The sequence below is a fragment of the Oncorhynchus kisutch genome, unplaced genomic scaffold (genome assembly GCF_002021735.2).
Source record: "Oncorhynchus kisutch isolate 150728-3 unplaced genomic scaffold, Okis_V2 Okis02a-Okis13b_hom, whole genome shotgun sequence".
NCBI classification, from domain to species: domain Eukaryota; kingdom Metazoa; phylum Chordata; class Actinopteri; order Salmoniformes; family Salmonidae; genus Oncorhynchus; species Oncorhynchus kisutch.
Genome location: NW_022261979.1, coordinates 11184856 through 11209647, shown reverse-complemented (window position 1 = coordinate 11209647; position 24792 = coordinate 11184856). Strand labels below are relative to the sequence as shown.

General features: G+C 43.0%; 1 protein-coding gene across 1 annotated transcript; it reads left to right on the top strand.

Moving 5' to 3' along the window:
* Positions 1–6386: 6386 nt before the first annotated feature.
* LOC109883817 (protein lifeguard 2-like) lies at positions 6387–16657 on the top strand. The gene is made up of 10 exons (XM_031811754.1): positions 6387–6437; positions 6846–7417; positions 10717–10795; positions 11475–11528; positions 12432–12522; positions 12646–12683; positions 13569–13656; positions 15092–15181; positions 15518–15565; positions 16219–16657. The coding sequence occupies exons 2-10, from the start codon at positions 6883–6885 to the stop codon at positions 16366–16368; spliced, it is 1173 nt and encodes a 390-aa protein (XP_031667614.1). The 5' UTR covers positions 6387–6437; positions 6846–6882; the 3' UTR covers positions 16369–16657.
* The last annotated feature ends 8135 nt before the right edge of the window (positions 16658–24792 follow it).

Here is a 24792-nt window from a genome sequence, read left to right as displayed (position 1 = left end):
GGCACCAGCAACACTTCCTCTCCTCTCTGATACGACGGCACCAGCCCCAAATACTCAAATCATTTCCTGGAAACCAATCATCACCTTGTTTCCTTTCAAAAACCAATGTTTCCAAAACCTTTTTTCCCTGTTACCGTACCACTACCTGCCCCGGAGTGCCCTGTGAAGTACCACCTCGTGTGGATTTTACCAGTAAGCCTATGGCCTCATTAGTCTTCTCAAGTACCCGCAGGGGTCCAAGTACAACCCCTGGTTGGGAACCACTGCTGTAAACCAAACATCTTGTTATGTCCTATAAACCTGAGCTGTTCTCTGTCTGATCCAATCTTATGAGAGATGAGATATGCTCTACACAGAGCAGTTATATTTCCCTAGATGTGTTTCTTTCTGTGGTTTATCGTGGTGAATTTAAACAGCCAAATCACTGTAATTATTGAAACTGACGGAGCCTAGCGCCCTCCGGTGTCTGTTTGGGGTATAAATAATAACAACTTATTTAAATGATGTTTGCTGTCGTTGAGATTTTAGAATGTACTCCAGGGCTGTCCAACCTTGTTCCTGGAGAGCTACCAACCTGTAGGTTTTCACTCTAACCCTCATCTAGCGCACCTGATTCTAATAATTTGCTTCTTGTAACGCTGAATCAGGTTGGTTACAACTGGGGGGGGTTGAGAAAACAGGAAGGGTAGCTCTCCAGGAACAGGGTTGGACAGCTCTGATGTTCACCATCGAGTCAAACCACATGGCATAAAGTCTCTTTATTTCACCCAACTAATAACAATGTATTTAAATATTGTGTGACATCATTGGGATGTTTTTCTACTTCACCCTCCCAGAGGTATATATATCTTTTAACCTTTATTTAACCAGGCAAGTCAGTTAATTAAGAACAAATTCTTATCTTACAATGACAGGCTAGGAAACAGTGGGTTTAATGTCCTGTTCAGGGGCAGAACAACAGATTTGTACCTTGTCAGCTCAGGATTTGAAAATTGCAACCTTTCGGTTACTAGTCCAACGCTCTAACCACTAGGCCACCCTGCCACCTCTACACTCTAACCACTAGGCTACCCTGCCAGCCCTCCACTCTAACCACTAGGCAACCCTGCCACCTATACACTCTAACCACTAGGCTACCCTGCCGCCTCTACACTCTAACCACTAGGCTACCCTGCCGGCCCTCCACTCTAACCACTAGGCTACCCTGCCGGCCCTCCACTCTAACCACTAGGCTACCCTGCCACCTATACACTCTAACCACTAGGCTACCCTGCCTACTCTACACTCTTAGATGTAGTCAGTCTGTTGTATCCTGCTGTTAGATGTAGTCAGTCTGTTGTATCCTGCTGTTAGATGTAGTCAGTCTGTTGTATCCTGCTGTTAGATGTAGTCAGTCTGTTGTATCCTATTAGATGTAGTCAGTCTGTTGTATCCTGCTGTTAGATGTAGTCAGTCTGTTGTATCCTATTAGATGTAGTCAGGTCAGTCTGTTGTATCCTGCTGTTAGATGTAGTCAGTCTGTTGTATCCTGTTAGATGTAGTCAGTCTGTTGTATCCTATTAGATGTAGTCAGTCTGTTGTATCCTGCTGTTAGATGTAGTCAGTCTGTTGTATCCTATTAGATGTAGTCAGTCTGTTGTATCCTATTAGATGTAGTCAGTCTGTTGTATCTTGCTGTTAGATGTAGTCAGTCTGTTGTATCCTATTAGATGTAGTCAGTCTGTTGTATCCTATTAGATGTAGTCAGTCTGTTGTATCCTATTAGATGTAGTCAGTCTGTTGTATCCTGCTGTTAGATGTAGTCAGTCTGTTGTATCCTATTAGATGTAGTCAGTCTGTTGTATCCTGCTGTTAGATGTAGTCAGTCTGTTGTATCCTATTAGATGTAGTCCGTCTTTTGTATCCTATTAGATGTAGTCCGTCTGTTGTATCCTATTAGATGTAGTCAGTCTGTTGTATCCTGCTGCTAGATGTAGTCAGTCTGTTGTATCCTATTAGATGTAGTCAGTCTGTTGTATCCTGCTGTTAGATGTAGTCAGTCTGTTGTATCCTGCTGTTAGATGTAGTCAGTCTGTTGTATCCTATTAGATGTAGTCAGTCTGTTGTATCCTGCTGTTAGATGTAGTCAGTCTGTTGTATCCTATTAGATGTAGTCAGTCTGTTGTATCCTGCTGCTAGATGTAGTCAGTCTGTTGTATCCTGCTGCTAGATGTAGTCAGTCTGTTGTATCCTGCTGTTAGATGTAGTCAGTCTGTTGTATCCTATTAGATGTAGTCAGTCTGTTGTATCCTATTAGATGTAGTCAGTCTGTTGTATCCTGCTGTTAGATGTAGTCAGTCTGTTGTATCCTATTAGATGTAGTCAGGTCAGTCTGTTGTATCCTGCTGTTAGATGTAGTCAGTCTGTTGTATCCTATTAGATGTAGTCAGTCTGTTGTATCCTATTAGATGTAGTCAGTCTGTTGTATCCTGCTGTTAGATGTAGTCAGTCTGTTGTATCCTGCTGTTAGATGTAGTCAGTCTGTTGTATCCTATTAGATGTAGTCAGTCTGTTGTATCCTATTAGATGTAGTCAGTCTGTTGTATCCTATTAGATGTAGTCAGTCTGTTGTATCCTGCTGTTAGATGTAGTCAGTCTGTTGTATCCTATTAGATGTAGTCAGTCTGTTGTATCCTATTAGATGTAGTCAGTCTGTTGTATCTTGCTGTTAGATGTAGTCAGGTCAGTCTGTTGTATCCTATTAGATGTAGTCAGTCTGTTGTATCCTATTAGATGTAGTCAGTCTGTTGTATCCTATTAGATGTAGTCAGTCTGTTGTATCTTGCTGTTAGATGTAGTCAGTCTGTTGTATCCTGCTGTTAGATGTAGTCAGTCTGTTGTATCCTGCTGTTAGATGTAGTCAGTCTGTTGTATCCTATTAGATGTAGTCAGTCTGTTGTATCCTATTAGATGTAGTCAGTCTGTTGTATCCTGCTGTTAGATGTAGTCAGTCTGTTGTATCCTATTAGATGTAGTCAGTCTGTTGTATCCTATTAGATGTAGTCAGTCTGTTGTATCCTATTAGATTGTAGTCAGTCTGTTGTATCCTGCTGTTAGATGTAGTCAGTCTGTTGTATCCTGCTGTTAGATGTAAGTCAGTCTGTTTGTATCCTATTAGATGTAGTCAGTCTGTTGTATCCTATTAGATGTAGTCAGTCTGTTGTATCCTATTAGATGTAGTCAGTCTGTTGTATCCTGCTGTTAGATGTAGTCAGTCTGTTGTATCCTGCTGTTAGATGTAGTCAGTCTGTTGTATCCTATTAGATGTAGTCAGTCTGTTGTATCCTGCTGTTAGATGTAGTCAGTCTGTTGTATCCTGCTGTTAGATGTAGTCAGTCTGTTGTATCCTATTAGATGTAGTCAGTCTGTTGTATCCTGCTGTTAGATGTAGTCAGTCTGTTGTATCCTATTAGATGTAGTCAGTCTGTTGTATCCTATTAGATGTAGTCAGTCTGTTGTATCCTATTAGATGTAGTCAGTCTGTTGTATCCTGCTGTTAGATGTAGTCAGTCTGTTGTATCCTATTAGATGTAGTCAGTCTGTTGTATCCTATTAGATGTAGTCAGTCTGTTGTATCCTATTAGATGTAGTCAGTCTGTTGTATCCTATTAGATGTAGTCAGTCTGTTGTATCCTGCTGTTAGATGTAGTCAGTCTGTTGTATCCTGCTGTTAGATGTAGTCAGTCTGTTGTATCCTGCTGTTAGATGTAGTCAGTCTGTTGTATCCTATTAGATGTAGTCAGTCTGTTGTATCCTATTAGATGTAGTCAGTCTGTTGTATCCTATTAGATGTAGTCAGTCTGTTGTATCCTGCTGTTAGATGTAGTCAGTCTGTTGTATCCTATTAGATGTAGTCAGTCTGTTGTATCCTGCTGCTAGATGTAGTCAGTCTGTTGTATCTTGCTGTTGGATGTAGTCAGTCTGTTGTTCATTTCTACCTGACAGGAGAAGTATCCTGCTAAAACATGAGAAACAATTTTATGTGTCAGATGTGTGATTGATCGGTCGTTTTACATCCTCAAGTATTTTAAAGCTACTATAAAGAGTAATGTTTGTCCTTGGGCCTGTTTTAGAAGAAAAACCAAAAGGGATTTACACTTTGAAAAAGGCTTGTTGGATTTCTTTTTGATACTGTACATAGTCCTCTTCACATGAATGAATTATCAGCCTGGTCTCACGGACTAGACGTAACATATTTATCGTAAAATCCGGTGACACTCAAATTAGCATGATATGCTAGGTATGGTTCGGTTACATAAGACTGAAGGTTCCTTAAGGCAAAAACAGAAAGGAGTTATGGTTGTTCGGGGTGGATTGGTTGGGCGTATAACGCAAACATCTAGCAACTCAAAGGTGGCGTATTCAACTCGCCTCACGGACAACTTTAGCATTTAATAGCAAGGTTATGCTCACTGAGTCTGTACATAGGCAAAACTTTCCTTCATTTTGGTCAGTCACAGTGGACAGGTATTCTGCCACTGTGTACTCTCTGTAGGGCCAAATAGCATTCTAGTTTGCTCAGTTTTTTTGTTAATTCTTTCCAATGTGTCAAGTAATTATCTTTTTGTTTTCTCATGATTTGGTTGGGTCTAATTGTGTTGCGAACTCCTAACCTTAACCCTTTAAACTAACTCCTAACCTTAACCTTTTAAACTAACTCCTAACCTTAACCCTTTAAACTAACTCCTAATCTTAACCCTTTAAACTAACTCCTAATCTTAACCCTTTAAACTAACTCCTAACCTTAACCCTTTAAACTAACTCCTAACCTTAACCCTTTAAACTAACTCCTAACCTTAACCCTTTAAACTAACTCCTAACCTTAACCCTTTAAACTAACTCCTAACCTTAACCTTTTAAACTAACTCCTAACCTTAACCCTTTAAACTAAATCCTAACCTAAACCCTTTAAACTAACTCCTAACCTTAACCTTTTAAACTAACTCCTAACCTTACCCCTTTAAACTAACTCCTAACCTTAACCCTTTAAACTAACTCCTAACCTTAACCTTTAAACTAACTCCTAACCTTAACCCTTTAAACTAACTCCTAACCTTAACCCTTTAAACTAACTCCTAACCTTAACCCTTTAAACTAACTCCTAACCTTAACCTTTTAAACTAACTCCTAACCTTAACCCTTTAAACTAACTCCTAACCTTAACCTTTTAAACTAACTCCTAACCTTAACCTTTTAAACTAACTCCTAACCTTAACCTTTTAAACTAACTCCTAACCTTAACCCTTTAAACTAACTCCTAACCTTAACCCTTTAAACTAACTCCTAACCTTAACCCTTTAAACTAACTCCTAACCTAAACCCTTTAAACTAACTCCTAACCTTAACCCTTTAAACTAACTCCTAATCTTAACCCTTTAAACTAACTCCTAACCTTAACCCTTTAAACTAACTCCTAACCTTAACCCTTTAAACTAACTCCTAACCTTAACCCTTTAAACTAACTCCTAACCTTAACCCTTTAAACTAACTCCTAACCTTAACCCTTTAAACTAACTCCTAACCTTAACCCTTTAAACTAACTCCTAACCTTAACCCTTTAAACTAACTCCTAACCTTAACCCTTTAAACTAACTCCTAACCTTAACCCTTTAAACTAACTCCTAACCTTAACCCTTTAAACTAACTCCTAACCTTAACCTTTTAAACTAACTCCTAACCTTAACCCTTTAAACTAACTCCTAACCTTAACCTTTTAAACTAACTCCTAACCTTAACCCTTTAAACTAACTCCTAACCTTAACCCTTTAAACTAACTCCTAATCTTAACCCTTTAAACTAACTCCTAACCTTAACCCTTTAAACTAACTCCTAACCTTAACCCTTTAAACTAACTCCTAACCTTAACCCTTTAAACTAACTCCTAACCTTAACCTTTTAAACTAACTCCTAACCTTAACCCTTTAAACGAACTCCTAACCTTAACCCTTTAAACTAACTCCTAACCTTAACCCTTTAAACTAACTCCTAACCTTAACCTTTTAAACTAACTCCTAACCTTAACCCTTTAAACTAACTCCTAACCTTAACCCTTTAAACTAACTCCTAACCTTAACCTTTTAAACTAACTCCTAACCTTAACCCTTTAAACTAACTCCTAACCTTAACCCTTTAAACTAACTCCTAACCTTAACCCTTTAAACTAACTCCTAATCTTAACCTTTTCCTTAAAGATGTATAATTTAGCTGAAAGTCCAGTCTCTGTGGGAAAACCACGGTTTCCGTCCCCAAAACGGTAACTTATTCCCTATATAGTAGTGCAGCACATAGGGATTAGGATGAATAGATGTCCGTTTGGGATGCAGCCCAACTGATTACAGGTAGACTTTGCCCTGGAGGGACTGTTACAGGAAGAGACAGACCGGAGCGCTGTGGAAGAGGTGAGTAGATCTGAGGGTAGAATTATAAGACAATCAGATATGTTTAATAAAGGATTTGTTACTCCGACTGCTGTTGTATGTTACACGTGTGATGTATTGTCAGTAACTGACTTAGTTAAATAAAGATTCCCTATAGACAGTCGTGGGTTATTCCACAATGGCAGAGGAGGATTTTAGAGTTGGATTTTACCTATATTATTTACAAATATATTTCTATTTTTTTAGATGAAATATGAATATATTTTATATTTTTATAGTTTGTCATTTTTATTGCAATTACTAGTGCTTTTCTCTCCATTTCACGGAGTATTCAACAGGATCTTGTGTCTGTCAGGACAGTGAAAGGAAGAGGAGGGTTTATTTCCTGGTTAATGATACAGGTATATTTCTCTGTGTGTGAATGATTAGGACTTATTACCTGACGGAAATCTTTTAGGAGGGTAACATGGATCAATCGAAAAGAAGCAGTGAAGTCCAACTCCCACCGCCCTACTCTCAGGACGATGGTCAACAGAACACCTATGGCCAACAGAACACCTATGACCAACAGAACACCTATGGCCAACAGAACACCTATGGTCAACAGAACACCTATGGCCGACAGAACACCTATGACCAACAGAACACCTATGGTCAACAGAACACCTATGACCAACAGAACACCTATGGTCAACAGAACACCTATGGTCCACAGAACACCTATGGTCCACAGAACACCTATGGTCCACAGAACACCTATGGCCAACAGAACACCTATGGCCAACAGAACACCTATGGCCGACAGAACTACAGTTCTCCCCACTACGGTCTGAACGTTGGCCCTGGCAACATAGCGGTGGTCTCTCCAGCGGGTCAGTATAACGACATGGGTCAGGGTCATCCCGAGGACCAACAACAACAATGGGCTGCTCCACTACCACCTGACTATTCCACCGAGCTGGAGGACACCGGCTGCTTTGATGACAAAGCCATAAGAAGAGGTTAGTCAGTGCCTACGTCTGAAATGGTACCCTAATTTTGCTATGGAGTCGCCTACTTTTGACCAGCGCCCATAGGGTTCTGTTGAAAAGTAGTGCACTACATAGGGAATAGGGGGCCATTTGAGACTCAGACACAGGTTTTTTTGGGGGGGAGGGGTCGTCGGTGTCCTTGTATCATGATGATCTGGAGCCCGCATCAATCCTCTTCTAGTAGGAGTGCTGATTTAGGATCAGTTTTCCCTTTAAGATCACAATTAATAAGATTGTATGGACAGGGTAAACCTGATCCTAGATCAGCAACCCATTGAATAAACAAGCTTTGTGGTGAAAGCAGCTCCGTCTTATTGGTCTGAAGTTAACCAGTGGGCCACCTGGTTAATGTATACCTGACTCGGTGGGCCCACTGTAAACACCTGGTTAAGGTATACCTGACTCAGTGGGCCCACTGTAAACACCTGGTTAAGGTAAACCTGACTCAGTGGGCCCACTGTAAACACCTGGTTAAGGTATACCTGACTCAGTGGGTCCACTGTAAACATCTGGTTAAGGTATACCTGACTCAGTGGGCGCACTGTAAACACCTGGTTAAGGTATACCTGACTCAGTGGGCCCACAGTAAACACCTGGTTAAGGTATACCTGACTCAGTGGGCCCACTGTAAACACCTGGTTAAGGTATACCTGACTCAGTGGGCCCACTGTAAACACCTGGTTAACGTATACCTGACTCAGTGGGCCCACAGTAAACACCTGGTTAAGGTGTACCTGACTCAGTGGGCCACCTGGTTAAGGTATACCTGACTCAGTGGGCCCACTGTAAACACCTGGTTAAGGTATACCTGACTCAGTGGGCCCACTGTAAACACCTGGTTAAGGTGTACCTGACTCAGTGGGCCACCTGGTTAAGGTATACCTGACTCAGTGGGCCCACTGTAAACACCTGGTTAAGGTATACCTGACTCAGTGGGCCCACTGTAAACACCTGGTTAAGGTATACCTGACTCAGTGGGCCCACAGTAAACACCTGGTTAAGGTATACCTGACTCAGTGGGTCCACTGTAAACACCTGGTTAAGGTATACCTGACTCAGTGGGCCCACTGTAAACACCTGGTTAAGGTATACCTGACTCAGTGGGCCCACTGTAAACACCTGGTTAAGGTATACCTGACTCAGTGGGCCCACTGTAAACACCTGGTTAAGGTAAACCTGACTCAGTGGGCCCACTGTAAACACCTGGTTAAGGTATACCTGACTCAGTGGGCCCACTGTAAACACCTGGTTAAGGTATACCTGACTCAGTGGGCCCACTGTAAACACCTGGTTAAGGTATACCTGACTCAGTGGGCCCCCAGTAAACACCTGGTTAATGTAAACCTGACTCAGTGGGCCCACAGTATACCTGACTCAGTGGGCCCACTGTAAACACCTGGTTAAGGTATACCTGACTCAGTGGGCCCACAGTAAACACCTGGTGACTGTTAAGTGATTTGTTTCCACAGGCTTTATAAAGAAGGTGTACCTGACTCAGTGGGCCCACTGTAAACACCTGGTTAAGTGATTTGTTTCCACAGGCTTTATAAAGAAGGTGTACCTGACTCAGTGGGCCCACTGTAAACACCTGGTTAAGGTATACCTGACTCAGTGGGCCCACTGTAAACACCTGGTTAAGGTAAACCTGACTCAGTGGGCCCACTGTAAACACCTGGTTAAGGTATACCTGACTCAGTGGGCCCACAGTAAACACCTGGTGACTGTTAAGTGATTTGTTTCCACAGGCTTTATAAAGAAGGTATACCTGACTCAGTGGGCCCACAGTAAACACCTGGTGACTGTTAAGTGATTTGTTTCCACAGGCTTTATAAAGAAGGTGTACCTGACTCAGTGGGCCCACTGTAAACACCTGGTTAAGGTATACCTGACTCAGTGGGCCCACAGTAAACACCTGGTGACTGTTAAGTGATTTGTTTCCACAGGCTTTATAAAGAAGGTATACCTGACTCAGTGGGCCCACAGTAAACACCTGGTGACTGTTAAGTGATTTGTTTCCACAGGCTTTATAAAGAAGGTGTACCTGACTCAGTGGGCCCACTGTAAACACCTGGTTAAGTGATTTGTTTCCACAGGCTTTATAAAGAAGGTGTACCTGACTCAGTGGGACCACTGTAAACACCTGGTTAAGGTATACCTGACTCAGTGGGCCCACAGTAAACACCTGGTTAAGGTATACCTGACTCAGTGGGCCCACTGTAAACACCTGGTTAAGGTAAACCTGACTCAGTGGGCCCACTGTAAACACCTGGTTAAGGTATACCTGACTCAGTGGGCCCACAGTAAACACCTGGTTAAGGTATACCTGACTCAGTGGGCCCACAGTAAACACCTGGTTAAGGTATACCTGACTCAGTGGGCCCACTGTAAACACCTGGTTAAGGTATACCTGACTCAGTGGGCCCACTGTAAACACCTGGTTAAGGTATACCTGACTCAGTGGGCCCACTGTAAACACCTGGTTAAGGTAAACCTGACTCAGTGGGCCCACTGTAAACACCTGGTTAAGGTATACCTGACTCAGTGGGCCCACAGTAAACACCTGGTGACTGTTAAGTGATTTGTTTCCACAGGCTTTATAAAGAAGGTATACCTGACTCAGTGGGCCCACAGTAAACACCTGGTGACTGTTAAGTGATTTGTTTCCACAGGCTTTATAAAGAAGGTGTACCTGACTCAGTGGGCCCACTGTAAACACCTGGTTAAGGTATACCTGACTCAGTGGGCCCACAGTAAACACCTGGTGACTGTTAAGTGATTTGTTTCCACAGGCTTTATAAAGAAGGTATACCTGACTCAGTGGGCCCACAGTAAACACCTGGTGACTGTTAAGTGATTTGTTTCCACAGGCTTTATAAAGAAGGTGTACCTGACTCAGTGGGCCCACTGTAAACACCTGGTTAAGTGATTTGTTTCCACAGGCTTTATAAAGAAGGTGTACCTGACTCAGTGGGACCACTGTAAACACCTGGTTAAGGTATACCTGACTCAGTGGGCCCACAGTAAACACCTGGTTAAGGTATACCTGACTCAGTGGGCCCACTGTAAACACCTGGTTAAGGTAAACCTGACTCAGTGGGCCCACTGTAAACACCTGGTTAAGGTATACCTGACTCAGTGGGCCCACAGTAAACACCTGGTTAAGGTATACCTGACTCAGTGGGCCCACTGTAAACACCTGGTTAAGGTATACCTGACTCAGTGGGCCCACAGTAAACACCTAGTGACTGTTAAGTGATTTGTTTCCACAGGCTTTATAAAGAAGGTGTACCTGACTCTGATGATTCAGCTTCTCGTCACCTTTGGGATCATCTGTGCCTTTCTGTATTGGTGAGGCACTTTTAAGTGTTACCCGACTATAAAACTTCAACACTTTAAGTGTTACCCGACTATAAAACTTCAACACTTTAATTAACACTTCAACACTTTGTGTTACTTAACATTAAGACTTTAAGACTTCAACACTTTAAGACTTTAAGACTTCAACACTTCAACACTTTAAGTGTTACCCAACTATAAAACTTCAACACTTTAATTAACGCTTCAACATTTCAACACTTTAACACTTTAACACTATAAAACTTCAACTCTTTAATTAACACTTCAACACGTTAACACTTTAAAACTTCAACACTTTAAGTGTTACCCAACTATAAAACTTCAACACTTTAATTAACACTTCAACACTTTGTGTTACTTAACATTAAGACTTCCACACTTTAAGACTTCAACACTTTAAGACTTTAAGACTTCAACACTTCAACACTTTAAGTGTTACCCAACTATAAAACGTCAACACTTTAATTAACGCTTCAACATTTCAACACTTTAACACTTTAACACTATAAAACGTCAACTCTTTAATTAACTCTTTAATTAACACTTCAACATTTCAACACTTTAACACTTTAAAACTTCAACACTTTAAGTGTTACCCAACTATAAAACTTCAACACTTTAATTAAGAAGTGTATAAAACAAAGAGATGAGTTGTCTTCTGTAATCGTAGGGAGGCTCTGAGGCTCTGGTCTATGAAGACCTACTGGTTTTCTTCCTGCATGATGTAAGTAAATGTCACGACGTCCACTGAATCCTACAGAATCTCTCTGCTTTTACTCCTGGGCCAGTATTCAGAAACCTTCCCACAGAAGGAGTGCTGATCTAGGATCTGATTGGGTCTTTTAGATCATGTTGTGGAATATTCTAATCTAATGAGAGAAAACTTTGTCATTTCTTCAAACAATCATCTTTTGTTCAATATCGATTAATTATTGCAATAATGAGGCTGGTCGACCAAACACCCTTGAGTGTTGAACCGAGTAACCTAACCTTTATACAAATGCAGAGTTCTTTATACGACTGACACTAAGAATGCTTAGTCATGGTTGGTTCAACCCCTCCCATGTAGACCAAGGAGCATCATAAGCCACTCTGGGTTCATCCGGTCGTTATCTGCACAGGGTTGTTGTCTTAACCCCACCCTGGCTTAGTTTCCCAGATGGAAGGATGATTTTGAGACAGTGAGGGATTGTTCTGCTCCTAAGCTATCTCTAGTAAAACACAATCTTGTCTAGGTAATGCAGTTTTTTAACTAATTTTGTCAGCTCAAGCCATCTCTAGTGACCATACTCCCAGATTAGCTGCAGGAAGCTAGAGTGGAGACCATAAAAACTGAGACACTAGCAGGACAGAAATGTCTTACTATTAGTTAAATATTAATGGTTAACAATTAATATAAAATAAATCAGGTAAATAGGTAAATTGTCTCTCACAAATCATCTTAAATGCCATGACATGGACATTGGACCTGATGCCAAATCAGCACTCCTACTCTGAGTCACTTTATGAACACCGGCCCTGACATCTAAACAACGGACAAATGAACCCCGCACACGAAGACCTTTATATTGAGCGCTGTGATTGTACCATATTATATTAATATATTGTACCGTTGTTTCCTGAACAGAGCAGTGGTGCTTGTCATCATCATTTCCTTGTCCTGTTGTGTCAATGTACGTCGGAAGGTCCCGCTCAATTTCCTGGCCTTGGGCCTGTTTGTAAGTATCGATTCCAATTTCCTGGCCTTGGGCCTGTTTGTAAGTATCGATTCCAAGAAGGCATCCATAAACGTTTCACACGTTGGTTGTATCGTCTGACCTTTGTGTTGTTTTTCTGTGTAGACCACTGCAGAAGGTCTACTGCTGGGCTCTGTGACTGTGTGAGTACTGTATGCCTCTGGAGGGACCCTGATGTACTTGCTCTCTGATGGATAGACTCAATCCTTTACCATCCAGCATGTTAGTTATGCACACGGCAGGTTGGCAGTATGAGCTTATGTCTAAACCAATCCTCCATGGAGGTTGGCAGTATGAGCTCATGTCTAAACCAATCCTCCATGGAGGTTGGCAGTATGAGCTTATGTCTAAACCAATCCTCCATGGAGGTCGGCAGTATGAGCTTATGTCTAAACCAATCCTCCATGGAGGTTGGCAGTATGAGCTTATGTCTAAACCAATCCTCCATGGAGGTCGGCAGTATGAGCTTATGTCTAAACCAATCCTCCATGGAGGTCGGCAGTATGAGCTTATGTCTAAACCAATCCTCCATGGAGGTTGGCAGTATGAGCTTATGTCTAAACCAATCCTCCATGGAGGTCGGCAGTATGAGCTTATGTCTAAACCAATCCTCCATGGAGGTCGGCAGTATGAGCTTATGTCTAAACCAATCCTCCATGGAGGTCGGCAGTATGAGCTTATGTCTAAACCAATCCTCCATGGAGGTCGGCAGTATGAGCTTATGTCTAAACCAATCCTCCATGGAGGTCCGCAGTATGAGCTTATGTCTAAACCAATCCTCCATGGAGGTTTGTAGGGATACCTGACTAATAGATGTAGTGTTGAAAAACTCCGGTAACTTTCCTAAAAAATGTCAATTTTTCCAGAAATCATTGTTGGAGAATTCCTTCTTTCATTCTTATTCCCTCCCAATTCCGGGGGCATTGTCCAACCAGGACTTCTGTAAAAGCCTCGGGAATTTGGTGGGAAGTTACAGAAGCGTTGCAACCCTTTTTCAGTGATAGATGAGAGTTTGGTTTGTGTTGCAGGTTCTATGAGGCGGAAGCTGTTATGTGGGCTGTGGGCGCCACAGCACTGGTCTCCCTGGCTCTGAGTGTCTTCGCCATGCAGTCCAGAGTATGTCTCTCTCCATAGATGTAGAAAGACGGCACACCTGAAATCCTTGTAAATGACCGTGTTCTGTGAAAGCACGGGCAGCGCCCCTTAGTGGCTATCTTCCATTTTAAAGTAATCCGTTTCCTCTCCTTCAACTTGTGAGTGGTAATCTATGAAGAAACAATAACACACTGCATAACACCATCTACTGTGCTGCAGTGTGTACAGTCTGAACAGGTAAAAGCCAGGTTGGTGATTTACTGCCACCTGCAGTTATAGAATGTTTGCTGAGGAGTTTAAATCATTGGCTGACGCCTCCTGATGACCTGAATGGAATTCAAAATTACTACTTCAAAATGGGGAGAATCTCAAAAGCATTTCCTTGATTCGTCACATCCTCTCTCCTCGCCTCCTTCTCAAAACCTATAGGATGACAAGGTCCTGAGGTTCCTCCTTCTCAAAACCCATTGGATGAAAAGGTCAGAAGAGAGGGAGCTCTGACCTTTTCATCCAATGGGTTTTGAGAAGGAGGCGAGGAGAGAGGACGCGAGGATTCAAGGAAATGCAATTGCAGGCTGAGTGTGATGAGGTATGGCACGCTAAAAAAAGTTTTGCGGTTAAGTTTCCATGTACCGGACAAAACGATCTAAGTTAAATGGGTTTCCATGTACCAGACAAAACGATCTAAGTTAAATGGGTTTCCATGTACCAGACAAAACGATCTAAGTTAAATGGGTTTCCATGTACCAGACAAAACGATCTAAGTTAAATGGGTTTCCATGTACCAGACAAAACGATCTAAGTTAAATGGGTTTCCTGCATTTTCAACCATGATTTTGTCACAAAAACGGTGACATAGCAAACTATCCCAAGCTGGTTTTGAGCATGATTTCAACAGTTCGTGATTTAGACAGTTCGTGATTTAGACAGTTCGTGATTTAGACAGTTCGTGATTTAGACAGTTTATGATTTCAACAGTTCGACAGTTTGTGATTTCGACAGTTCGACAGTTTGTGATTTCGACAGTTCGACAGTTCGTGATTTCAACAGTTCGTGATTTCGACAGTTCGTGATTTCGACAGTTCGTGATTTCGACAGTTCGTGATTTTGACAGTTCATGATTTCGACAGTTCGACAGTTTGTGATTTCGACAGTTCGACAGTTCGTGATTTCAACAGTTCGTGATTTCGACAGTTCGTGATTTCGACAGTTCGTGATTTCGACAGTTCGTGATTTCGACAGTTCGTGATTTCGACAGTTCGTGATTTTGACAGTTCATGATTTCGACAGTTTGCTGATGAAGTGGACAGAGTGAGTTATATGATGAGATTTGGATAAAAGACAGATCATTTTTAGTGTATCTTAGTTAAATGCACTGACTAAGTGGCTCAGATTAAGAGTGTCTGCTAAATGTAGCTTACTAGCAGTGTACCATCTTTCCTCATTTCTGTTATAGTGGGACTTCACCTTAGCCAGTGGGGGCTTGTGGGTGTTCTGTTGGACTCTCATATCCTTTGCATTGTTGTGTGGAATCATGCGATCCCAGGTAAGTCAACAGTCATTTCACAGGTTATACCAGTATGTACAAAATATTTAAAAAGGGGCAATTTGCTATTTAAACAGTAACAATGTCTTCCACGCCACTATTTTGGTAAACAGCTGAAGAATGTGTCTGGACAAATGTAACTACTCTCAAATTCATAGGCTATGGATGCATTGACTGGCCCGAAAATGGATGTACTCATCTCAGATTGCCCCTTTTTAAAACAACAGTATTTTATCTTGTGTACTTGTAATGGAGATTAAAGAACATTAACCATGTTTCAGTTTTAGAAATACACTTGTTCAGGAACTAACTTAGTCTTGTGTTTTTAATCCATAGTATGTGTACATTGTGTACGCTTGCCTGGGAACCTTGCTATTTTCTTTGGTAAGTAACATTCTTCCTCTAGCTAGTCCTTTCATTGGCTAGGGTTGTTAAGAAAGCTAGTCCTTTCATTGGCTAGGGTTGTTAAGAAAGCTAGTCCTTTCATTGGCTAGGGTTGTTAAGAAAACTAGTCCTTTCATTGGCTAGGGTTGTTAAGAAAGCTAGTCCTTTCAGGCACCTTCATACCACCAAGCAATACACGTTCACTGACATCTCAATAAAAGTGTATATAGTCCTTTATACACAATCTTTAAGAAGCTTAGGAATGGTCGCCCATGTGGGGGTTTTTAACATGAAAGAAAGCTGTGTATGACTCATTCTGTAAGCAGTCAGAAACAACCTACACAGTAATATGTATTTTCTGGGGTCGTAATATAACAACTGATCCGTGTATATGTGTGCATATATATATATATATATATATATATATATATATATATACAGTGGGGCAAAAAAGTATTTAGTCAGCCACCAATTGTGCAAGTTCTCCCACTTAAAAAGATGAGAGAGGCCTGTAATTTTCATCATAGGTACACTTCAACTATGACAGACAAAATGAGAAAAAAAATCCAGAAAATCACATTGTAGGATTTTTAATAAATGTATTTGCAAATTATGGTGTATGTGTGTGTATATATATATATATATCTCTCCAGTACCTGGTGATGGACACTCAGCTCATACTGGGCGGGAACCACAAATACAGCATTTCACCAGAGGAGTACATCTTTGCTGCTCTCAACCTGTACCTGGACATCATCTCTCTGTTCACCATGCTACTGGCACTCATTGGACTCAGCCGTTAACTTAATACGCTGTTGTCACGTCAGATAGCGCAACAAGCCACCTGCCCTGATGTAGTTGAGGGACGAGCGTGGAGTAGGAAATTAGGATAATGCCTTTTTAAAAATCAAATGAAATGAAATGTTATTGGTCACATACACGTATTTAGCAGATGGTATTGAGGGTGTAGCGAAATGTTTGTGTGCCTAGCCCCAACAGAAATGCTTGTGTTCCTAGCCCCAACAGAAATGCTTGTGTTCCTAGCCCCAACAGAAATGCTTGTGTTCCTAGCCCCAACAGAAATGCTTGTGTTCCTAGCCCCAACAGAAATGTTTGTGTTCCTAGCCCCAACAGAAATGTTTGTGTTCCTAGCCCCAACAGAAATGCTTGTGTTCCGAGCCCCAACAGAAATGCTTTTGTTCCTAGCCCCAACAGAAATGCTTGTGTTCCTAGCCCCAACAGAAATGCTTGTGTGCCTAGCCCCAACAGAAATGCTTGTGTTCCTAGCCCCAATAGAAATGCTTTTGTTCCGAGCCCCAACAGAAATGCTTGTGTGCCTAGCCCCAACAGAAATGCTTGTGTTCCTAGCTCCAACAGAAATGCTTTTGTTCCTAGCTCCAACAGAAATGCTTGTGTGCCTAGCCCCAACAGAAATGCTTGTGTTCCGAGCTCCAACAGAAATGCTTGTGTTCCTAGCCCCAACAGAAATGCTTGTGTTCCGAGCCCCAATAGAAATGCTTGTGTTCCTAGCCCCAACAGAAATGCTTGTGTTCCTAGCCCCAACAGAAATGCTTGTGTGCCTAGCCCCAATAGAAATGCTTGTGTTCCTAGCCCCAACAGAAATGCTTGTGTTCCTAGCCCCAACAGAAATGCTTGTGTTCCTAGATCCAATAGAAATGCTTGTGTTCCTAGCCCCAACAGAAATGCTTGTGTTCCTAGCCCCAACAGAAATGCTTGTGTTCCTAGCCCCAACAGAAATGCTTGTGTTCCTAGCCCCAACAGAAATGCTTGTGTTCCTAGCCCCAACAGAAATGCTTGTGTTCCTAGCCCCAACAGAAATGCTTGTGTTCCTAGCCCCAACAGAAATGCTTGTGTTCCTAGCCCCAACAGAAATGCTTGTGTTCCTAGCCCCAACAGAAATGTTTGTGTTCCTAGCCCCAACAGAAATGTTTGTGTTCCTAGCCCCAACAGAAATGCTTGTGTTCCTAGCCCCAACAGAAATGCTTGTGTTCCTAGCCCCAACAGAAATGCTTGTGTGCCTAGCCCCAACAGAAATGCTTGTGTTCCTAGCCCCAACAGAAATGCTTGTGTTCCTAGCCCCAACAGAAATGCTTGTGTTCCTAGCCCCAACAGAAATGCTTCTGTTCCGAGCTCCAACAGAAATGCTTTTGTTCCTAGCCCCAACAGAAATGCTTTTGTTCCTAGCCCCAATAGAAATGCTTGTGTTCCTAGCCCCAACAGAAATGCTTTTGTTCCTAGCCCCAATAGAAATGCTTGTGTTTCTAGCCCCAACAGAAATGCTTTTGTTCCTAGCCCCAACAGAAATGCTTGTGTTCCGAGCCCCAACAGAAATGCTTGTGTTCCTAGCCCCAACAGAAATGCTTGTGTTCCTAGCCCCAACAGAAATGCTTGTGTTCCTAGCCCCAACAGAAATGCTTGTGCTCCTAGCCCCAATAGAAATGCTTGTGTTCCGAGCCCCAACAGAAATGCTTGTGTTCCTAGCCGCAACAGAAATGCTTGTGTTCCTAGCCCCAATAGAAATGCTTGTGTTCCGAGCCCCAACAGAAATGCTTTTGTTCCTAGCCCCAATAGAAATGCTTGTGTTCCTAGCCCAAACAGAAATGCTTGTGTTCCTAGCCCCAACAGAAATGCTTGTGTTCCTAGCCCCAATAGAAATGCTTGTGTTCCTAGCCCCAACAGAAATGCTTTTGTTCCTAGCCCCAACAGAAATGCTTGTGTTCCTAGCTCCAACAGAAATGCTTGTGTTCCTAGCCCCAATAGAAATGCTTGTGTTCCTAGCTCCAACAGAAATGCTTGTGTTCCTAGCCCCAACAGAAATGCTTGTGTTCCTAGCCCCAACAGAAATGCTTGTGTTCCTAGCCCCAACAGAAATGCTTGTGTTCCTAGCCCCAACAGAAATGCTTGTGTTCCTAGCTCCAACAGAAATGCTTGTGTTCCGAGCTCCAACAGAAATGCTTGTGTTCCGAGCTCCAACAGAAATGCTTGTGTTCCGAGCTCCAATAGAAATGCTTGTGTTCCGAGCTCCAACAGAAATGCTTGTGTTCCTAGCCCCAACAGAAATGCTTGTGTGCCTAGCCCCAACAGAAATTATTTTGTTCCTAGCCCCAACAGAAATGCTTTTGTTCCTAGATCCAATAGAAATGTTTGTGTTCCTAGCTCCAATAGAAATGCTTTTGTTCCTAGCTCCAATAGAAATGCTTTTGATCCTAGCCCCAACAGAAATGCTTTTGTTCCTAGCCCCAACAGAAATGCTTGTGTTCGTGCCTCCAACATAAATGATTTTGTTCCTAGCCCCAACAGAAATGCTTGTGTTCCTAGCTTCAATAGAAATGCTTGTGTTCCTAGCCCCAACAGAAATGCTTGTGTTCCTAGCCCCAACAGAAATGCTTGTGTGCCTAGCCCCAACAGAAATGCTTGTGTTCCTAGCCCCAATAGAAATGCTTGTGTTCCGAGCCCCAACAGAAATGCTTTTGTTCCTAGCCCCAACAGAAATGATTTTGTTCCTAGCCCCAACAGAAATGCTTTTGTTCCTAGCCCCAACAGAAATGCTTGTGTTCCTAGCTCCAATAGAAATGCTTGTGTTCCTAGCTCCAATAGAAATGCTTGTGTTCCTAGCCCCAACAGAAATGCTTGTGTTCCTAGCCCCAACAGAAATGCTTGTGTTCCTAGCCCCAACAGAAATGCTTGTGTTCCTAGCCCCAACAGAAATGCTTGTGTTCCTAGCCCCAACAGAAATGCTTGTGTTCCTAGCCCCAATAGAAATGCTTGTGTGCCTAGCCCCAATAGAAATGCTTGTGTTCCTAGCCCCAATAGAAATGCTTGTGTGCCTAGCCCCAATAGAAATGCTTGTGTGCCTAGCCCCAACAGAAATGCTTGTGTTCCTAGCTCCAACAGAAATGCTTGTGTTCCTAGCCCCAACAGAAATGCTTGTGTGCCTAGCCCCAACAGAAATGCTTTTGTTCCTAGCCCCAACAGAAATGCTTGTGTTCCTAGCCCCAACAGAAATGCTTGTGTGCCTAGCCCCAACAGAAATGCTTGTGTTCCTAGCCCCAACAGAAATGCTTGTGTGCCTAGCCCCAACAGAAATGCTTGTGTGCCTAGCCCCAACAGAAATGCTTTTGTTCCTAGCCCCAACAGAAATGCTTGTGTGCCTAGCCCCAACAGAAATGCTTTTGTTCCTAGCCCCAACAGAAATGCTTTTGTTCCTAGCCCCAACAGAAATGCTTTTGTTCCTAGCCCCAATAGAAATGCTTGTGTTCCTAGCCCCAACAGAAATGCTTGTGTTCCTAGCCCCAACAGAAATGCTTGTGTTCCTAGCCCCAATAGAAATGCTTGTGTTCCTAGCCCCAACAGAAATGCTTTTGTTCCTAGCCCCAACAGAAATGCTTGTGTTCCTAGCTCCAACAGAAATGCTTGTGTTCCTAGCCCCAATAGAAATGCTTGTGTTCCTAGCTCCAACAGAAATGCTTGTGTTCCTAGCCCCAACAGAAATGCTTGTGTTCCTAGCCCCAACAGAAATGCTTGTGTTCCTAGCCCCAACAGAAATGCTTGTGTTCCTAGCCCCAACAGAAATGCTTGTGTTCCTAGCTCCAACAGAAATGCTTGTGTTCCGAGCTCCAACAGAAATGCTTGTGTTCCGAGCTCCAACAGAAATGCTTGTGTTCCGAGCTCCAATAGAAATGCTTGTGTTCCGAGCTCCAACAGAAATGCTTGTGTTCCTAGCCCCAACAGAAATGCTTGTGTGCCTAGCCCCAACAGAAATTATTTTGTTCCTAGCCCCAACAGAAATGCTTTTGTTCCTAGATCCAATAGAAATGTTTGTGTTCCTAGCTCCAATAGAAATGCTTTTGTTCCTAGCTCCAATAGAAATGCTTTTGATCCTAGCCCCAACAGAAATGCTTTTGTTCCTAGCCCCAACAGAAATGCTTGTGTTCGTGCCTCCAACAGAAATGATTTTGTTCCTAGCCCCAACAGAAATGCTTGTGTTCCTAGCTTCAATAGAAATGCTTGTGTTCCTAGCCCCAACAGAAATGCTTGTGTTCCTAGCCCCAACAGAAATGCTTGTGTGCCTAGCCCCAACAGAAATGCTTGTGTTCCTAGCCCCAATAGAAATGCTTGTGTTCCGAGCCCCAACAGAAATGCTTTTGTTCCTAGCCCCAACAGAAATGATTTTGTTCCTAGCCCCAACAGAAATGCTTTTGTTCCTAGCCCCAACAGAAATGCTTGTGTTCCTAGCTCCAATAGAAATGCTTGTGTTCCTAGCTCCAATAGAAATGCTTGTGTTCCTAGCCCCAACAGAAATGCTTGTGTTCCTAGCCCCAACAGAAATGCTTGTGTTCCTAGCCCCAACAGAAATGCTTGTGTTCCTAGCCCCAACAGAAATGCTTGTGTTCCTAGCCCCAACAGAAATGCTTGTTCCTAGCCCCAATAGAAATGCTTGTGTGCCTAGCCCCAATAGAAATGCTTGTGTTCCTAGCCCCAATAGAAATGCTTGTGTGCCTAGCCCCAATAGAAATGCTTGTGTGCCTAGCCCCAACAGAAATGCTTGTGTTCCTAGCTCCAACAGAAATGCTTGTGTTCCTAGCCCCAACAGAAATGCTTGTGTGCCTAGCCCCAACAGAAATGCTTTTGTTCCTAGCCCCAACAGAAATGCTTGTGTTCCTAGCCCCAACAGAAATGCTTGTGTGCCTAGCCCCAACAGAAATGCTTGTGTTCCTAGCCCCAACAGAAATGCTTGTGTGCCTAGCCCCAACAGAAATGCTTGTGTGCCTAGCCCCAACAGAAATGCTTGTGTTCCTAGCCCCAACAGAAATGCTTTTGTTCCTAGCCCCAACAGAAATGCTTGTGTTCCTAGCCCCAACAGAAATGCTTGTGTTCCTAGCCCCAACAGAAATGCTTGTGTTCCTAGCCCCAACAGAAATGCTTGTGTTCCTAGCCCCAACAGAAATGCTTGTGTTCCTAGCTCCAACAGAAATGCTTTTGTTCCTAGATCCAATAGAAATGTTTGTGTTCCTAGCCCCAACAGAAATGCTTGTGTTCCTAGCTCCAACAGAAATGCTTTTGTTCCTAGCCCCAACAGAAATGCTTGTGTTCCTAGCTCCAACAGAAATGCTTGTGTTCCTAGCCCCAATAGAAATGCTTGTGTTCCTAGCTCCAACAGAAATGCTTGTGTTCCTAGCCCCAACAGAAATGCTTGTGTTCCTAGCCCCAACAGAAATGCTTGTGTTCCTAGCCCCAACAGAAATGCTTGTGTTCCTAGCCCCAACAGAAATGCTTGTGTTCCTAGCTCCAACAGAAATGCTTGTGTTCCGAGCTCCAACAGAAATGCTTGTGTTCCGAGCTCCAACAGAAATGCTTGTGTTCCGAGCTCCAATAGAAATGCTTGTGTTCCGAGCTCCAACAGAAATGCTTGTGTTCCTAGCCCCAACAGAAATGCTTGTGTGCCTAGCCCCAACAGAAATTATTTTGTTCCTAGCCCCAACAGAAATGCTTTTGTTCCTAGATCCAATAGAAATGTTTGTGTTCCTAGCTCCAATAGAAATGCTTTTGTTCCTAGCTCCAATAGAAATGCTTTTGATCCTAGCCCCAACAGAAATGCTTTTGTTCCTAGCCCCAACAGAAATGCTTGTGTTCGTGCCTCCAACATAAATGATTTTGTTCCTAGCCCCAACAGAAATGCTTGTGTTCCTAGCTTCAATAGAAATGCTTGTGTTCCTAGCCCCAACAGAAATGCTTGTGTTCCTAGCCCCAACAGAAATGCTTGTGTGCCTAGCCCCAACAGAAATGCTTGTGTTCCTAGCCCCAATAGAAATGCTTGTGTTCCGAGCCCCAACAGAAATGCTTTTGTTCCTAGCCCCAACAGAAATGATTTTGTTCCTAGCCCCAACAGAAATGCTTTTGTTCCTAGCCCCAACAGAAATGCTTGTGTTCCTAGCTCCAATAGAAATGCTTGTGTTCCTAGCTCCAATAGAAATGCTTGTGTTCCTAGCCCCAACAGAAATGCTTGTGTTCCTAGCCCCAACAGAAATGCTTGTGTTCCTAGCCCCAACAGAAATGCTTGTGTTCCTAGCCCCAACAGAAATGCTTGTGTTCCTAGCCCCAACAGAAATGCTTGTGTTCCTAGCCCCAATAGAAATGCTTGTGTGCCTAGCCCCAATAGAAATGCTTGTGTTCCTAGCCCCAATAGAAATGCTTGTGTGCCTAGCCCCAATAGAAATGCTTGTGTGCCTAGCCCCAACAGAAATGCTTGTGTTCCTAGCTCCAACAGAAATGCTTGTGTTCCTAGCCCCAACAGAAATGCTTGTGTGCCTAGCCCCAACAGAAATGCTTTTGTTCCTAGCCCCAACAGAAATGCTTGTGTGCCTAGCCCCAATAGAAATGCTTGTGTTCCTAGCCCCAACAGAAATGCTTGTGTTCCTAGCCCCAACAGAAATGCTTGTGTGCCTAGCCCCAACAGAAATGCTTGTGTTCCTAGCCCCAATAGAAATGCTTGTGTTCCGAGCCCCAACAGAAATGCTTTTGTTCCTAGCCCCAACAGAAATGATTTTGTTCCTAGCCCCAACAGAAATGCTTTTGTTCCTAGCCCCAACAGAAATGCTTGTGTTCCTAGCTCCAATAGAAATGCTTGTGTTCCTAGCTCCAATAGAAATGCTTGTGTTCCTAGCCCCAACAGAAATGCTTGTGTTCCTAGCCCCAACAGAAATGCTTGTGTTCCTAGCCCCAACAGAAATGCTTGTGTTCCTAGCCCCAACAGAAATGCTTGTGTTCCTAGCCCCAACAGAAATGCTTGTGTTCCTAGCCCCAATAGAAATGCTTGTGTGCCTAGCCCCAATAGAAATGCTTGTGTTCCTAGCCCCAATAGAAATGCTTGTGTGCCTAGCCCCAATAGAAATGCTTGTGTGCCTAGCCCCAACAGAAATGCTTGTGTTCCTAGCTCCAACAGAAATGCTTGTGTTCCTAGCCCCAACAGAAATGCTTGTGTGCCTAGCCCCAACAGAAATGCTTTTGTTCCTAGCCCCAACAGAAATGCTTGTGTTCCTAGCCCCAACAGAAATGCTTGTGTGCCTAGCCCCAACAGAAATGCTTGTGTTCCTAGCCCCAACAGAAATGCTTGTGTGCCTAGCCCCAACAGAAATGCTTGTGTGCCTAGCCCCAACAGAAATGCTTTTGTTCCTAGCCCCAACAGAAATGCTTGTGTGCCTAGCCCCAACAGAAATGCTTTTGTTCCTAGCCCCAACAGAAATGCTTTTGTTCCTAGCCCCAACAGAAATGCTTTTGTTCCTAGCCCCAATAGAAATGCTTGTGTTCCTAGCCCCAACAGAAATGCTTGTGTTCCTAGCCCCAACAGAAATGCTTGTGTTCCTAGCCCCAATAGAAATGCTTGTGTTCCTAGCCCCAACAGAAATGCTTTTGTTCCTAGCCCCAACAGAAATGCTTGTGTTCCTAGCTCCAACAGAAATGCTTGTGTTCCTAGCCCCAATAGAAATGCTTGTGTTCCTAGCTCCAACAGAAATGCTTGTGTTCCTAGCCCCAACAGAAATGCTTGTGTTCCTAGCCCCAACAGAAATGCTTGTGTTCCTAGCCCCAACAGAAATGCTTGTGTTCCTAGCCCCAACAGAAATGCTTGTGTTCCTAGCTCCAACAGAAATGCTTGTGTTCCGAGCTCCAACAGAAATGCTTGTGTTCCGAGCTCCAACAGAAATGCTTGTGTTCCGAGCTCCAATAGAAATGCTTGTGTTCCGAGCTCCAACAGAAATGCTTGTGTTCCTAGCCCCAACAGAAATGCTTGTGTGCCTAGCCCCAACAGAAATTATTTTGTTCCTAGCCCCAACAGAAATGCTTTTGTTCCTAGATCCAATAGAAATGTTTGTGTTCCTAGCTCCAATAGAAATGCTTTTGTTCCTAGCTCCAATAGAAATGCTTTTGATCCTAGCCCCAACAGAAATGCTTTTGTTCCTAGCCCCAACAGAAATGCTTGTGTTCGTGCCTCCAACAGAAATGATTTTGTTCCTAGCCCCAACAGAAATGCTTGTGTTCCTAGCTTCAATAGAAATGCTTGTGTTCCTAGCCCCAACAGAAATGCTTGTGTTCCTAGCCCCAACAGAAATGCTTGTGTGCCTAGCCCCAACAGAAATGCTTGTGTTCCTAGCCCCAATAGAAATGCTTGTGTTCCGAGCCCCAACAGAAATGCTTTTGTTCCTAGCCCC

Coding starts and splice junctions, on each gene's coding strand:
- LOC109883817 (XM_031811754.1), top strand. CDS start 6,883: ATGGATCAATCGAAAAGAAGCAGTGAAGTCCAACTCCCACCGCCCTAC. Junction 7,418..10,716: donor TGACAAAGCCATAAGAAGAG/GTTAGTCAGTGC, acceptor TTGTTTCCACAG/GCTTTATAAAGAAGGTGTAC. Junction 12,684..13,568: donor CTGCTGGGCTCTGTGACTGT/GTGAGTACTGTA, acceptor TTTGTGTTGCAG/GTTCTATGAGGCGGAAGCTG.